General features: G+C 34.3%; 1 protein-coding gene and 1 pseudogene across 1 annotated transcript; one reads left to right on the forward strand and one right to left on the reverse strand.

The window, feature by feature from the left end:
• The first annotated feature begins 5,831 nt into the window (after window positions 1-5,831).
• On the forward strand, window positions 5,832-8,514 carry LOC143613744 (uncharacterized). Its single transcript, XM_077087372.1, has 7 exons — window positions 5,832-6,785; window positions 6,871-6,961; window positions 7,124-7,281; window positions 7,367-7,418; window positions 7,701-7,780; window positions 7,855-7,948; window positions 8,039-8,514. Exons 1-7 carry the CDS (start codon window positions 5,832-5,834, stop codon window positions 8,512-8,514), a joined length of 1,905 nt encoding a protein of 634 aa, XP_076943487.1.
• A 3,565-nt stretch (window positions 8,515-12,079) lies between these two features.
• Window positions 12,080-15,253, reverse strand: LOC143613732 (protein phosphatase 2C 57-like; annotated as a pseudogene).
• Between the last annotated feature and the right edge of the window lie 975 nt (window positions 15,254-16,228).

Raw genomic sequence — 16,228 nt, forward strand, 5'->3', positions numbered from 1 at the left:
TTAGACTTTACTTTTTTCCCTTTGAACCTTAATAGGGTTGGGCTGCAGGTTAATTTTTTATTATGAAAAACCCGAATAACCCGAAACCTGATCCGGTTGACTCAATTAACACCCCTACTTCTATCCATGGGAATAGAGATGTCGCTTCCAGAGAAACCCCGACTCAAAAGCAAGCAACATACAAAAATACATGTACCCATAAAAAAACACCTTGTGAAAAAGTGACCCGGTAAAATAGACCTACATAACATCCCGCATGACACAAAAATAGACAGCACATGTAGACAGTCACATACAAAGTTCATCTAACATGTAGGAGAATTTAAGCCCCCTGAGATAAAGCGAATACATAAAAGTTTCATCCCTAAAAATCCTTAACTTTAATTCTACATCTCCCCGAACCCTATCATGGACCATGTCCTCAGAGATGTACAACTCCAACAAATCTTGCGTAATCCGCTCCTCCTAAATCAATTTGGGTCTACCTCTACTGATACTCCTCTCTACATTGAGGCTCTCCACTGTTCTAACTGACATCGTTTAATATGAATAAGAGAAATTAGTTAGTTTAAGAAACAATGAATTGATTCATTTATATATTAAATATTAAGGAATTAAAAAGGATACAAGATTTTAAGATTGACAAATAAATGTTATTAATGAATTGTCATATTTAAATAACCGGATTAATAATTAAATAATTTATGAGGATTAGCCGTTTAGGTGGTGTTAGTTTTCTGAAAAAGCTATGTGGGTCTCTTTTGTCTGCTCAGCATGAGATTCTGCAGAGCGTTTGTTTTTTCACATATGTTTCATTAAAAAAACAGCATATGCACATACTCTTTTTTGTACAGATCTGGCTCAGTCTCTGTTTACCTCTTCTAGCATCATAAACCATCTTTTTTCTTTATAGACTCTCAATCCTAGCCACCACCCCTCGCCCTTCCACCGCGCTTACATTTAACCATTACTTTATGCCATTTCATTTTATTTTAAATTATTTTTAGATTAGAAAAATAGTAGCACATGGATGTTTTTTTTTTCAAACAATTTCACATATAACCTTTGCAACATTACGAAACTGGTTCCCTATACTGTCCCAAACAACAATTTGTGTCCTCGCTATTTGGCAATCGCATTATTCTAGTGAATTGCTAACTAGATTATTGAAAACCTCTCCCTTAGTTAAGAATCTTAAAAACTTATTCCAATGTGTCGTTATGAAATAGTCATGTGCGCGTTGATGCTGATGAAGACGAGGTTGAAGCACGTGGTATTGCATCAAATCGGGAATATGATTTGGTTACGAGATGAAGTTGCTGAGCAGTTAACGCAAAGTATGGAATGAATGATTTAAAAAAATGTTATTTTGATTTAATAAATATTATTTCAATGTTGCGTAACTATTATTCAAATTTCAATGTTGAATTTTTTTTTTAAGTTTAAAAAGTCGGTTTATTTAAATTTCGGTTTATTCATTTTTATTAAAGACTGCATACATTTTGTCCACCTCTTCTTTTATAAAGGTATGCAGTCGTGATACGCAGATTACAAATATTTTATCTTTTAAAAACAAACTACACCTTAGTATACCTTAGTATAGAGGCCACACAACACCAAATAGTAGTCTCTTGTTAAGAGTATTGATAGAAATTATATTATTTGTTTATCATTTTATTTGATATTTTTTACTAAATAATTCAATCAAAAGGAGGTGAGTTTATTACTCAAAAGGTGTTGGTTTGGGAGGTAGTGAAAATCCGAGTTTGACTTTTGAGAGAGTGAAATCTTGCGGGTTTTTATTTCATCGGCACCGGGCATCTGCTTTAGGATTCTTATAGGCAACGACCTCTTGCTTTTCATCCTGCTTCCTCCTATACACATTTCGCCCATTGTAAGGAATGCCTCACCTTAAATGTTATTAACATGCTTTGAATGTAATGGCTAAGGATGAGACGAGAACTTCAAATTTAGTTCGGTATCCCCATCCGGTCCTTTTGTGACCCGTTCCATTATAAGAATGAATATCATCATTGTCAAAAAGTGATCTTTGAGATTAGCCAGAGCAAAAAAGTCCAAGCCCGACGGGTATACTTGAAACCCGAAACAAATGGGATGAGTATACCCGAAACCCAATGGCCAATGGGTATAGGCCGGGTATGGGATTATGATTTAAAAATTTTTGCGGGTATGGGTCGGGTATGAGATTAGATGACGTCCGGCCCGATTACCCAAAAACACATGCCCGTTTACCCGAACCTTGTACCCGAATCATATACCCGAAAATTTTTTTATATTTTGTAGACTGTGAAGTATATATATAAAATTATATAATAATTATAATAACATTATTTATTTGTTATAACGCTTATATATATAATGTAATATATTTTAATTTGTAATACTTGTTGTAGGAATAAAAGGTTTTAAAAAATTATAATGATAAAAAAATATATTTAAAAATCCTAACGGGTATATCCAATACCTGACGGGTAATTACCCAACAAATACTCGACCGGTAATGGGCCGGGTATGGGACATGGTTTCACAAATGGGTATGGGAATGGGATTACCAATACCTGGCCCGAACCTGACCCATTGTCATCCCTATTTAAGATTAAAATAAAAGAAAAATAAAAAGATAACAAGAGATCTTAAACAAGAAAAGAAAGATACAAAGTTTGAAAGTTGAACTAATCAAAACCCAAGATATGAATTCCATATATATCCATCATTTTCCTATCTATACTATATATAATGTATGAGACAAGGGTAAATTAAGACACTTGATTTTAAGAATTTTATAAATTATAATGCATAAAGTACATATGTTAATAGGGTTAAACTTGTCTTTTAAACATAGCATAACTTATCCACGTTACAAGTTTACCCCCTCATTTTTAACAATATTATGTTTTTAATTTCAATTTTAAACTAACTTTCCACCCATGATTTTTAAATGATAATAACTTTTTCATACGTTAATATTTTTGTAGAAAAATTGCATCGTAAAAATGAACATTTTATTCTCTTTAATTTGAATATGATATTGTTATAATTTTTAAATTTTAAACAAATTAATATGTTACGTAAGGGCGTTCAATGCCGATTTTGATGGTTTTTAAGTTAAACTTGTGAGCCTAACGTTAGTATCATTTTTTGTCGTCCAAAACCAAAACTTAACCATTGAAAATTGAAACCAAAATGTTGCTTACGGTATGGTTCCGGTTTGATTTCACAGTTTAAGCTATGATAATAAATATTGTTTAAAATAATTATTAATTTAACCGTACCATCAATCCTAACTAAGCATCAACAAAATATGATACCTTAGAGGATCATAATATGAAGAATGATAATTTTAGCCACATAATGGAAGACCTAAGACACGAAATAATAACAAGAACAAAAAATACTACATATCATAGAGGAATTACATTAATATAAAGCTTTTATATCCAAATTTACCTATATTTAAAGAAACTTTGTTCAATTGTATTTTAACTATATTTAATATATATAACATAACATATCTAACACTAACTAATAAATTTATATCTATACTATATATTACGTGAGACAATGGTAAATTAATACACTTTATTTTAGGAGTTTTACAAATTATAATGCATAAAGTACATGTGTTAATAGGGTTAAACTTGTCTTTTAAACATAAAATAACTTATCCACCTTACAAGTTTACCCCCTCATCTTTAACCATATTATGTTTTTAATTTCAATTTTAAACCAACTTCCCACCCATGATTTTTAAAAGACAACAAATTTTTCATACGTTAATATTTTTGTAGAAAATTGCATCATAAAAACGAACATTTTATTCTCTTTAATTTGAATATGATATTGTTATAATTTTTAAATTTTAAACAAATTAATATGTTACGTAAGAGCGTTCAATGCCGATTCTGATCGTTTTTAAGTTAAACTTGTGAGCCTAACATTAGTATCATTTTTTGTCGTCCAAAACCAAAACTTAACAATTGAAAATTGAAACCAAAATGTTACTTACGGTATGGTTCCGGTTAGGTTTCACATTTAAGCTATGATAATAAATGTTGTTTAAAATAATTATTAATTTAACCGTACCATCAATCCTTACTAAGCATTAACAAAATATGATACTTTAGAGTTTCATAATATGAAGAATGATAATCTTAGCCAACTGACAAAAAGTAAAAATATCAACTGTGAAACCACACAAATATCCGGTTTATCTATATCTGTACTATATATAATGCATGAGACAAGGGTAAATTAAGACACTTGATTTTAAGAGTTTTACAAATTTTAATGGAAAAGTACATGTGTTAATAGTGTTAAACTTGTCTTTTAAACATAACATAACTTATCCACCTTACAAGTTTACCCCTTTATATCTAACCATATTATGTTTTTAAATTCAATTTTAAATTAACTTCTCACCCATGATTTTTAAACGACAATAACTTTTTCATACGTTAATATTTTTGTTGTAAAATTTCATCATAAAAACGAACATTTTATTCTCTATGATTTGAATATGATATTGTTATAATTTTTAAATTTTAAACAAATTAATATGTTACGTAAGGGCGTTTAATGCCGATTCTGATGGTTTTTAAGTTAAACTTGTGAATCTAATGTTAGTATCATTTTTTGTCGTCCAATACCAAAACTTAACCATTGAAAATTGAAACTAAAATGTTACTTAAGGTATGTTTCCGGTTTGGTTTCACAGTTTAAACTATGATAATAAATGTTGTTTAAAATAATTATTAATTTATCCGTACCGTCAATCCTAACTAAGCATCAACAAAATATGATACCTTAGAGGATCATAATATGAAGAATGATAGTTTTAGCCAACTGACCAAAAGTAAAAATATCAATTGTGAAACCACACCGATATCCGGTTTAAACTGTTTCATGGTTTTAAACCAAACCATAACCATGAACACTTATAAATGTTATGTGATTAACATGGTTCACGCTCAAACAACCGCTGCATCGCGCGGGCACCCGACTAGTCAATCAATATACATGGATATTTGTCTTTCTTAACTTAACATCGTTTTATTTTTGGATTAAATTTCGTAAACTAATCTTTTTACATAAATAACCGACAATAATATTATTGTTGCACAAAAAAGTGATCTTTAAAACTAAAAATAAAAACCCAAGAAATCTTGAATAGAAAAAAAAAAGATTGAAACGTGGATTTGGATTGAATGGAAACCGAAAAAGCAGAGACAGAGACAATATATATATATATATAGAGAGAGAGAGAGGGTATTTTTACAGAGAGAGAGAGAGAGAGAGAGAGAGAGAGAGATTGTATGTAGGCATTGACATTTACAGACCAGACAGACACCCTAACCTACGCTACTCTATACATCTCGTTTCTTGGTCCATTCCAATTTCAACAACAAACATCCATCCATCCTTCCTTTAGTTTTAGTTCTTCTCCATCAACAACACTTGTTTCTTTACTCACTCTTCTTACCGGTAAGTTGCAATTTTTAATGCTTATGTTTATGTGATATGAGGTATTCCCTGTCGTCATCCTCCTCCTAATTCTGTGTTTCTTGTTGCTCCATATATCAATGCAATATGTTGACTAATAATAATATTATTATTACCTTGTTTGTTTATTACAAGTACATGAATGGGCAGGCAAGGTGTTGGATCTTGGATCCTTATACAAGAGTTTTGTGCTTTCAATATCTCTATTAATTGCTATAATTGCCACCACTTTTTCTTGATATGTCTATGGGTTTGATTGATTAGGTGGAGATGGAATAAGTAAGTTACATTGCCTGGCTAGGTTAGGTTTCATGGCTAACTTAAACCTAGACCAAGAATTTCAGTTTTTTGATGCCCAAGATTCACTTCCATCCACATCTGGTTCATCTTCTCTGTATAATTATAATTATGATGTTTGGGCCAGGACGCCAACGAGCGTTCACGATCGGAAGAAACGCTTCCTTAAGTTAATGAATTTAAGCCTAGATGATGATGATAAGTATAGTTCGGATGGTTCGGATGATAGGAGGATTACTGAAACCAGTGATGCTGTGTTGAGAAGCCCTATTTATGAAGAGATGTCTTCGAGTACATCCTCTGTTTCCGATTCGTCAAGAGCTCGGGATTGCAAAGAAGTAGCAGAAGTATGCAGTTCCTTGATCCACGATTCGTCTCCACTGGTTCAGAAACTTGTGGAGAGACAAATCAAGGTTGCCGGCACCATGGCGAGAACCATCAACAGAGTCAAAACTCAATGGTTGAACCGATTGCTCTCCATGACTTGTGCTGTTGATCCTCAAGTAACATTTGATCAGGTTTGCAGAAACCGGGTTCAACGGGTCAAGGTTCGACAAAACAAGAAACAACTAAAGGAACTCTCGGCTGTGTTCACCGGACAAGACATCCAGGCGCATCAAGGTTCGATTTTGACCATGAAGTTTAGTAAAGACGGGCGTTATCTTGCGACTTCTGGAGAAGACGGGGTTGTGAGAATTTGGGAAGTGGTGGAAGATGATAGGTCTAATGATATTGACATTCCAGATATTGATCCTTCTTGCGTATACTTTACTTTGAATCATATTTCTGAAGTTGCGCCTTTAATGGCTGAAAAACAGAAGCTGAATATGCACAAAAGCCTAAGAAAAACCTCGGATTCGGCTTGTGTCATTGTTCCTCCAAAGGTGTTTCGGATATTGGAGAAGCCTGTTCATGAGTTCCATGGGCACAAAGGTGAGGTCTTGGATCTCTCATGGTCCACTGATAATGTGAGTGAGTAAATTAATTAAACAATGATTTCATCAATTATAAAGTTACACATGTTTTCATACTTTAATGCTGTTATCATTTTAGCTGCTTCTATCATCATCCGTTGACGCAACAATTTGTTTGTGGAGAGTTGGGAGCGATCAATGCATTAAAGTCTTTCCACACAGTAACTACGGTATGTAAAATATCCAAGATTCTTATTCAAATTTTAATGATTGAGATAGTTGTAGGATGTAGGTTTACCCAAACAATAAAAATTGATTATTAAGTGATCCTAATCAAGTCCTAACACCCCTGCGATTTATTTGTGAGGAACACTTATGGTTTGTGATTGCAGTGACATGTGTTCAGTTCAACCCGGTGGACGATAGTTATTTCATAAGCGGGTCAATTGATGGGAAGGTTCGGATATGGTCTATTGGGTCTTCCCAGGTTGTTGATTGGACAGACATTCGAGAAATAGTCACTGCTGTCACTTACGATCCTGATGGAAAGGTTTGCCAGCTTTCTTGTTGATTAATTTAAAATTTTGAAAAATACAAAGATTACTGAAAACGTCTTCTTTCTGGTTTTTAATCAGGGTGGAATTATTGGATCGATGACAGGCTGTTGCCGGTTCTTCAGTTTGTCAGGTAAACTTTATCGAACACATACTTTAATGTTTCGTCTAATGTGTGTCATGTGATGCCTTTTTCTTTTTCAAACTTTTAAAACCTTGTGGATGATATTCAACATACCAAACAAGTGTGGTCAAAGTTAGCATGATTGTTTGAAAATTCTTGTGGCTTGTATATGGATTTATTATAATGATGGAATGGGATGGAATGGGGGATGGAATGTCATTTTCGCATCGAGCGTGTGATATTAGATCCACTATTATTGAGGGATCCACTCGTGTCTTTTACTTGATTTAGATCAACAGTTCCAACTGGAAGCTTCCGTTTGCTTAAACAGTAAAAAGAAGTGGGCTTGCAAGAGGATAATTGGCTTTCAGGTTGGCTATTAATTATTGAATCATAATTAACGTGACTTTCACCGCTGTTCTAATCGTGGGTCAATCTTTTGTAGTTCTGTCCACAAGATGCAAGCAAAGTAATGGTCACATGTGCGGATTCCTGTGTCAGAATTCTTCATGGGGTCAACGTGATCGGCAAATACAAGGGTATGACTTACTTGATTTCCAAATTTCAGCTCAGCTGTATATATACAACATATAATGTCATATATCAATTAATATTTACTATTATCCTAGGCCAAAGAAACTGTGGAAAACAGTTATCTGCATCGTTCACGTCAGATGGGAAACACATAGTGTCAGCGTGTGAGGACTCAAACATATATGTATGGAACTGCAATAATAAAATAGAAAACCAAGAAAAGACAGTGAGGTCCTTTGAGTGTTTCTCGAGTGATGCATCCGTTGCTTTACCATGGGGCGGTCTAAAAGGCAACAGCTGGAGCTTGCAAGACGGTTCTTCTTCACCTAGTTACTTCAGTGTTGGTGATGAGTTGTTCCTAGAGTCCATTCCAAAAGGGTCAGCCACCTGGCCCGAAGAAAAGCTTCCACTTCCATCTCCGCCTCCATTGTGTAAATCCCAATACAGTTTTTTCAAATCATGTTGGCAGAGGTCGGGTGGGTGTCATAGGTGGGGCCTGGTGATTGTAACGGCAGGGTGGGATGGGCATATCAGATCGTTCCTCAACTATGGATTGCCAGTAACACTTTAACCAACGGGACGTATTGGTGGGGGCTGGAGAGTTGAAGACGACTGTTTTCCACTTGCCGTTTAAAAGTCGTCGTCAATCATGTCGCGGTGGTTTTTGAATGATTTGAGTTTTGTCTTGTACAAGCTGGAACTTAATCAAAGGCAGGCCATTTTTTTGTCACATTACATTACATTGGGTAAAAGCCAAGCTGTCTGCTCAGTGCTTACTAATTACTATTGCATTGATTATCATTTCCTATTTTCACTGGGCTGGCCATTTTTGTATTTCAGTAATTCCTTATTTTTCTTGAGTTTAAATTACATAATAAACTTATATTTTATTTTTCTTAAATATACTTGATTGGGAAAAGGGGCAACTTCATAGAATAGTAAATTAAAAGTGTTTCAATTAATTTACTCAAACTTTTCAAAAGTGTTACAATTAGTTTACTCAACTTTAAAAAGTATTTCAATTAAGTCACTCAACTTTTATGTTGATTAAATTAAAGGTTTTATCATGTTTTTTAGCCTTTTTTTTGTTTAACATAGGAAATCTTTTTATCTTTTTTTAAAGTTGACGTTGAGTGGCGATGTGAATTTTATTTTTTATTTTTAAATTTTAATATAATTAATGATTTTTTATTTTTTTTTTTAAATTTAACTACATATATTGTAAATTCCGACTCCCACATCTTATCCTCCATTTCTTTTTTGGTGCACAAAAAAATCGGTGATACTTGATTTGAAGATTTATTGACCCGATTTGAAGAAAATATGAATCAGTGACTTAATTGGAACACTTTTGAAAGTTGGTTACTATTTTATTTCCCTTGTGAAAAAAACAAAAATCATATTAATGGTTATAATTAATCAATGGCATGCTTATAATTAACAACAAATTAATTTGAGGAGTTACTTTTGTAGAGTATTTGTTCCATTTAATTATTAAGATAAGCAAAAATACTTTTGTTGACCTTCCAATTGGGGTTTGCTTAGGTGTTTGGAGGTTTAATGTAAATCGAATATGAATTGTGGAGTAGGTTCAAACCATTAGAAGAAAAAGTAAATAAAGAGCTGATGCGTTTCTTTATTCCCAATCCCCATTACAATTTGCCGACGGCTAGTGCTATTTGGGTTCTACTACTACCCGAGCGTAAACTGTAAAGCAAAACACCGTTAGTGCAGTTAGACTCGTTAGATTGTTTTATAATGCAAATGGGCTTGGGTTATCACAAAGCATATGGGCTTGTGTATTGGGCTTGGGCTTATTAGTATAAATAACCTTAGATTTAGTTTGTGGTGTGGAATGTGGATCCCTAGTTGCAATATACAAACCTAACCCGAGAAAATCCGAAATCAAACCAACCCGACCTGAAAAACCTGAACCCGAACCAAAGTAATTCGAGTTAATTCTTGGGTCTGATTTTTGGTTTTCGGGTCAATCCGAAAAACCAGAATAAACTTTTAGTTTTTAAACAAGATACATTTTTAGGTACACAGGCTAAACTTTAACCATTAAAGTTATTACAATATGACCCTAATTGCCTCACAAGTTTTTCAAGCTAATTTAATGTTTATATGACTTCAAAATCAACCATATTGAGTCTTTGCTTGTTTAGGTAAGAGTATTCACGCCATGAATGCAATATTAAATTTATCGGTTCATCTGACGTGATACAAATATAATTGAAAACTAAAGTAGGTCGTAGGTATGAACTTAATTGAAGAGGTAATCTGATCTAACATAGCTTATCCGTTTGTTGTTAAAGTTGGAATACTTCTTTTACTTTTCTTTCATCCGGAAGCCCCTTCATTACCATATCAATGTCATGCCAGTCTTCTTTCCTTTAATCTATATAATCCATGGTGTTAGTCTTTCTCATCCACAAACCATTTTTCAACTAATTAATTAAAATAATTAAAACTAGAATACATTTTATAAAGTTACTTTAAAAAAAGTATAAAAACTAAGACAAAATAAAATAAAAGCAGTCAAGGTTGCAGATTTATCCACCATTGACAGGAGATGAATTTAAAAGCTAGCAACAATGGTTTAAACTATGTTGATGGTTTGTTTTTTGCTATGTTTGATGGGTATTGGTGACACTGGGGCATAACCGCATGTAAGCCCCATAGCGCCGGGAACATTGCCCCTCGCGATGCTATTTGGGGGTGGGGTGTGTGTGTGGGGGGGGGGGGGGGGTGGAATGTGATTGGTGGGCTTGCTATTTGTTTTTTTTTTTGATAAAATATAAATAATAAAATCATAATAAGGTAATAACTGAAATGAGCTCAATCCACCACACTCATTTTAACCATAAAACCCTTATGGTGACGTGAAGCCATGGCGCGTAACGCCCCCATAGGGGCTCCATCCACTACACATGGTCTAATGATGATCACCTCTCATGATTGACCTTGCCATCGTTAGACAAGTCTTTCAAACACAATGTGTATACTCATTACTCAATGTCGCCTACATTTCAGAAAATCCATGTTTGTTTTCATGTGCGACGTACAAAAGTTGCATAGTCTTTTCCGTACAATCGAATAACACCTCCATAAAGTATAGTAGGGTTGCATGTGTAGTTTTTTTGGACATATTCAAGTTCTCATCAAACATGCCAAAAGCATTGTTGTGTGCTAATTGACGTATCGTTGATGGGTAGTTATATAATGACGTAAAACAAAGTCATCTTGCACGAGACGAGCGTGTGAGGCTTCACGATCTCTTTGAACACGAAGAGAAACCAAACTTGACTAACTAGATGAAATAGAGTAAAACTATGAGTTTAAAAAATAGATAAAAAATAAAATTTAAAGTCTTAAGAAACGAGAGTTCATTGAGAACCCACAAAAAATTGGAGAACTGAGAAACCATTATCAAACGAACTCCGGTTGAACTCATTCCAACGGCGTTAGAATCGGCTCGATTGATATATATAAAAGAAAAACTCAATTTCTTAAGTAAGACAAAGCATGGTTGATATGAGTAGGTGGTGCAACATAAAGTTAATGCAGGTGAGCTCACACTCTGGTATTAATAGAAATCTTACCTATATAAGTAGCCTCCCTATTATTCCCATTCCCATCATCAAATCTTCTTCATGGCTATGCATTTTAACACAAGGATCATTGTTATAACCTCCTTTCTATTACTCCTTTGCTCACATTCAGGTATTACATCCTTCATTCCCTAATTATATATTCATATGCCTATAACTAACTTTTATTTCTCTTCTGACTTTAGCAATTTGTGCCACAAATGTTGCAAACCGATATAGAGCCAGGATGCACCCAAGGAAGCTTCATGTGGAGCTCACAGACTACAACGATCCAGGACCCAATCCCAGGCATGATCCAAGGAAGGGAGGTGGACACCATGGACCATCGAGCCGTCGTAATAAGAAATATGAAGTCATGCTGTTTTAGATAATCTTCCGGTTGAGAATAAACTTATGCATGAAATAAAATAAAGGTTTTATCTGAAATACTTTTAGACCAATACGTTTATGCTAATGCAAGCACACAAACGAATAACGAGTTATACATGTATAGTAACGGAATATCAACACAAGTGAAAAGATATGTTGATTATATACAGAGGTCGCAAGGTTAGGCTTCAAAAAGAAGCATTAGATGACATCCATATCCCAAGTGACACGATTCCAATGGTTGCAAAAGCTTGTATCAGTTCAAACAGAACGTTCTGTTGTTGTATAGGCAAAATTTTCCAATCCGTCCGCCTATAAAGAATAAAAGATTTAGAAAAGGGTCACTGAAAAGCGACTTGTTAATATCGTATACTTTGCAAAAGGCATACCCCAAATCAGCAACGACAATGGTTACATTATCTTGAGAATACTGGTCCTGCAATACAAGAAACAAGAAACTAAGCAGTGAAAAATAAAAAAATTAAATTAAAAAAAAGTCAAAAGGGACTATGGAAGTCATTACCAAAGCCATTTGAGCCAGAGCTTCAAATGCAACCTGCAGCAACATTAGAATATATTAACATAAAATACAAATTAATATAACGAAAATCGGTTGATGGTTACAAGTTACCTGAACATCTCCATGTTCCCTAAGTTGGTTTCTGACAAAGTTGACCGCATCCGTGCTGAAAGTATTAAGATTTTTGGGCACAAGGTTAAAAGTGGTTTAAACCATTTCCTAATTTTTATAAAAAAAAAAAAGTAAAACAGAAGATGAAAGGCGAAATGAAGCACCTCTTAATGTAATCCCATAAGCCATCGGTCGCTAACAATATAAACTCTGCATCAGGGCCCAATGTAACCTGATAAATATCCGGAGTAGCAATAACCAAGTCTCCAACAAACTGCATGCTGTGTCAATTTACAGATGGTAATCAATTAAGTTACCGGGAAATGATCATTTGTTGCTTTAAACTTAATTAATTCTCACATGATTAATAAAAATATTAACAAAATCCTCATAAAACATATTAGAAAGCTTACCGGGATATAAATTTTTCAGACCACCTTCCTTCTGCAACTCCCTTTTGCAGCATCCTTTCAATAGTTAAAAGAAATGCAAATGTCAATTACTAATACATATGATTATCAGTAAATAAGTAAAGAGAGATTACTCATTCTTCTTGGTCTTAAACCGTATGTCACCAAAGGCACGGGATACAGAGATATCTCCACAAATTCTTCCATCCGAAATCTACACACACAAAAAGACAAGTTGTGCAAATCAGTTTTGTACCATGAGTTCATTCAGAATTCATGAATATTATTTAAAACAGGCGAATCTACATCATAGAAACTTGCATCAATACTACTACTTGGCATTTAGAGAAATTGCAATAAAAAGTATGAAAGTGAAGAATTAAAAGGGAAGAGAATAACGCACCCATCCACCTGCTTCTCAAATTTGTTTGATTTCTTGAAGAGAAACCTTGTTTCTTCCATATGGTCTGTGAGGATTAGTCACTTCTTCCGCTTTTCCAGATTTCGAAAGAACCTGCCACAAATTCTAATTCTTTTAGAAACAACAAATCAACATAATAAACCGAGTAATATTAGGGACTTACCGCACGTGAGTCACCAACATGGGAGATGAATAGCATATCATTTCGTATAAACATAGCAGTAGCCGTTGCACCAGATTCATCATCCTCCTCACTCGTCTCAAGCCTTTACAAAATGAAACAGCGTCTAAACCTTCAACGCAATTAAAATGAAATCATGCATACATACATACTACTTTGACAATTCTTTCTTAAATTGTCTGTGTAAGCATATATTACATGTTAATGTTATCTTACCAGTTTACAAGTTTGGCATCAGCCTTCTGAAAAGCTTCTTGCAAAGCGTTCTTTATTCCAACAAAGTCTTTTTTATCTAGCAATTGGCCTCCTTCTAGAGCCTTCACACACTCCTTATATAGCTCCTCCCTGAAATCAATCAAACTTACTTTCAGTCCAAAAAATTTTAAAAGTAAATAACATTTATTAGTGTAAAACTTGATTGTGTTTATTAATTTTGTGTTGATAATACAAATAACCCTATTAATAAACCTACTAATCCTATTGAAAGACTCAGCTGATATTGTTTAGAACAAGATTATGACTCAAAACTTGTTTATTGTTATTGATAATTGATTTAAGATTACATAGATCGATATATATAGGCCTAGAAATCCTAAGTAAATCATAACCTGCGAGACACTTTAGTGTAATTGGATTGACTTGTCGACCAATATAATCCTTATATAGATTAAAAAAGTCCGGAGGTGTGGGGTGCACGCTTGTTTTAGTTTACTATGATGTTCCCCCCCCCCTAACGAACGAGGTTCCAAGGGGCCCCACACCCCCGTAAATCCTCATGCTTGAGTTCTTGGAGCAGGGTCCAAGGGAATTTTAATGAAATTCAAATTTTAAATAGATAACTGCTTTTAACAGGTTTCACAAAGACCCTAATCCCTCGCATTCTCTGGTTCATTTTTCACTACAAAATCGCATATTGGTTCTTGATCTCATATGTGTTTTATCTGTTAGGAATTTCGGTTCAAAGAGCGTTAAGTAACAAGATTTAAGGAGTGGATAAATTATAAACAATTAAATGTGCTCAGATTTAATTGTTAGTATAATTATCATGTCCTATTATTTAGCAATCCTAGTTGTAGTCTAAACGTGATAGGTTAGATTATAAACACCCGTGCTTTGGGGTTTAGAGGGTTTGGAGATTGTTATTTGAGTAATTGAGTTTTGTGAAGTTTCTCAATAATAATATTTGTGTTTGGGTGTTAGCCAAATTCGTGTTCAGTGTTTGATACCTGGTACCAATTCCATTATTATCCGATTAATGTATTTGGAGAACCCCCAAATAGTTTCAATTGGGAAGTGCATACGACTAAGATAATTCAAGTTATAATAGAAAGAAACCTGAGAAAGTTGACGGAAGAAAAACCGGCATGGCCATCGAAAACAGCAGCAAAATAGAAACCATCAAGGTCGTTATTAGCGACTATAACGGCATCATCTTCCATCTCCTCGCGAGCACCTTGTAATTTGGCAGAGCCCCATCGGATCCCAGGAGCAACACCATAAGAAGGAGGAGGAGCATCAATTGCAATCGCTGAACAACACCTCCATTTTCTGCTTACTATATTATTATTATTATTATTATTATTCTTTTTCAAGTTGATCTTATTACTAAGGTGGTGATTGTGTACGCTGTTGTTTAGAATAAACCTTTGCAAGCGTGGACTCCATAACGCCATTGATGACACGAAGAAAGAGAGAGAGAGAGCTGTATTTGGAAGAAGAAGATTTAAAGGGTGAAGGAGAGAGATATGTAATATGAGGAGGATAAGATAGAGGATACTGAGCGCCAACGCAGGCCGCTAACTGCCTTAACGGATTAGATTATCCTAGTCTCTCCTTTTCAACTCCCAACTTATTTTTATTATTAATCAAACCGAAATTTGGGCCCAACCCACTTACAAAAATATAATAAAGCACATTAACCTTGTTTCAAAATCAAAGATTACTTCTTTACCGGCAGTTGACCAGAGCCGGCTAAACAAGTTAGAGGCCTACAGCTTTAGGCCCATATTTAGTTAAGACCTTCAAGTTAAAAAAAATTATATATAAATATATTATAACGAATAAAGTAAATTCAAAGTAATGTATTAGTGTGGTAGTAGGCTTGGTGTTTACTAAAGTATATGCCATGAGTTCGAAACTTGTAGTATATTCATTGAGCCGGCCCTGCCTTTGACTATGCAAATGCAACCGGTTAACTGAATTGAAACCAGTTACTAACCGACACGGTAGAAACCGGTTAGTAACTGATTGAAACTGATTTGGACTTTTAAGATAGGAACTAATCTTAACCTAACCGGTTAACAATAACATAGGTTAATATGGTTAGCATTGATAAGGTCAATTTCAGTAGGTTATTACCGGTTAATAGTTCGGTTATATAGGTTAGGAACTTTTCACTCAAAAACCATTTAGGAACCATAACTGGTTATTGCCATTGTTTGGCCAATAACCGGTTGCTGTTAATAAATGATATTCCAAAAACCCGTTATTTGTTATTTGGTATTTACTGGTGTACTCTCACCACATCCTGTCTAGAGGTGCATAAATGGTACTAAACCTTAACCGGTTCCAGGTATAGTTAAAAAGGTCAATAACCGGGTAGGGTACATACCAAGATAATGAACACAAAAAAACTCAACCTTAGAGCATTCTTAGCCCA

This window comes from Bidens hawaiensis, unplaced genomic scaffold, assembly GCF_021521415.1.
Source record: "Bidens hawaiensis isolate Kalapana, Puna unplaced genomic scaffold, B.hawaiensis_p1.1 tig00038089_1, whole genome shotgun sequence".
NCBI classification, from domain to species: domain Eukaryota; kingdom Viridiplantae; phylum Streptophyta; class Magnoliopsida; order Asterales; family Asteraceae; genus Bidens; species Bidens hawaiensis.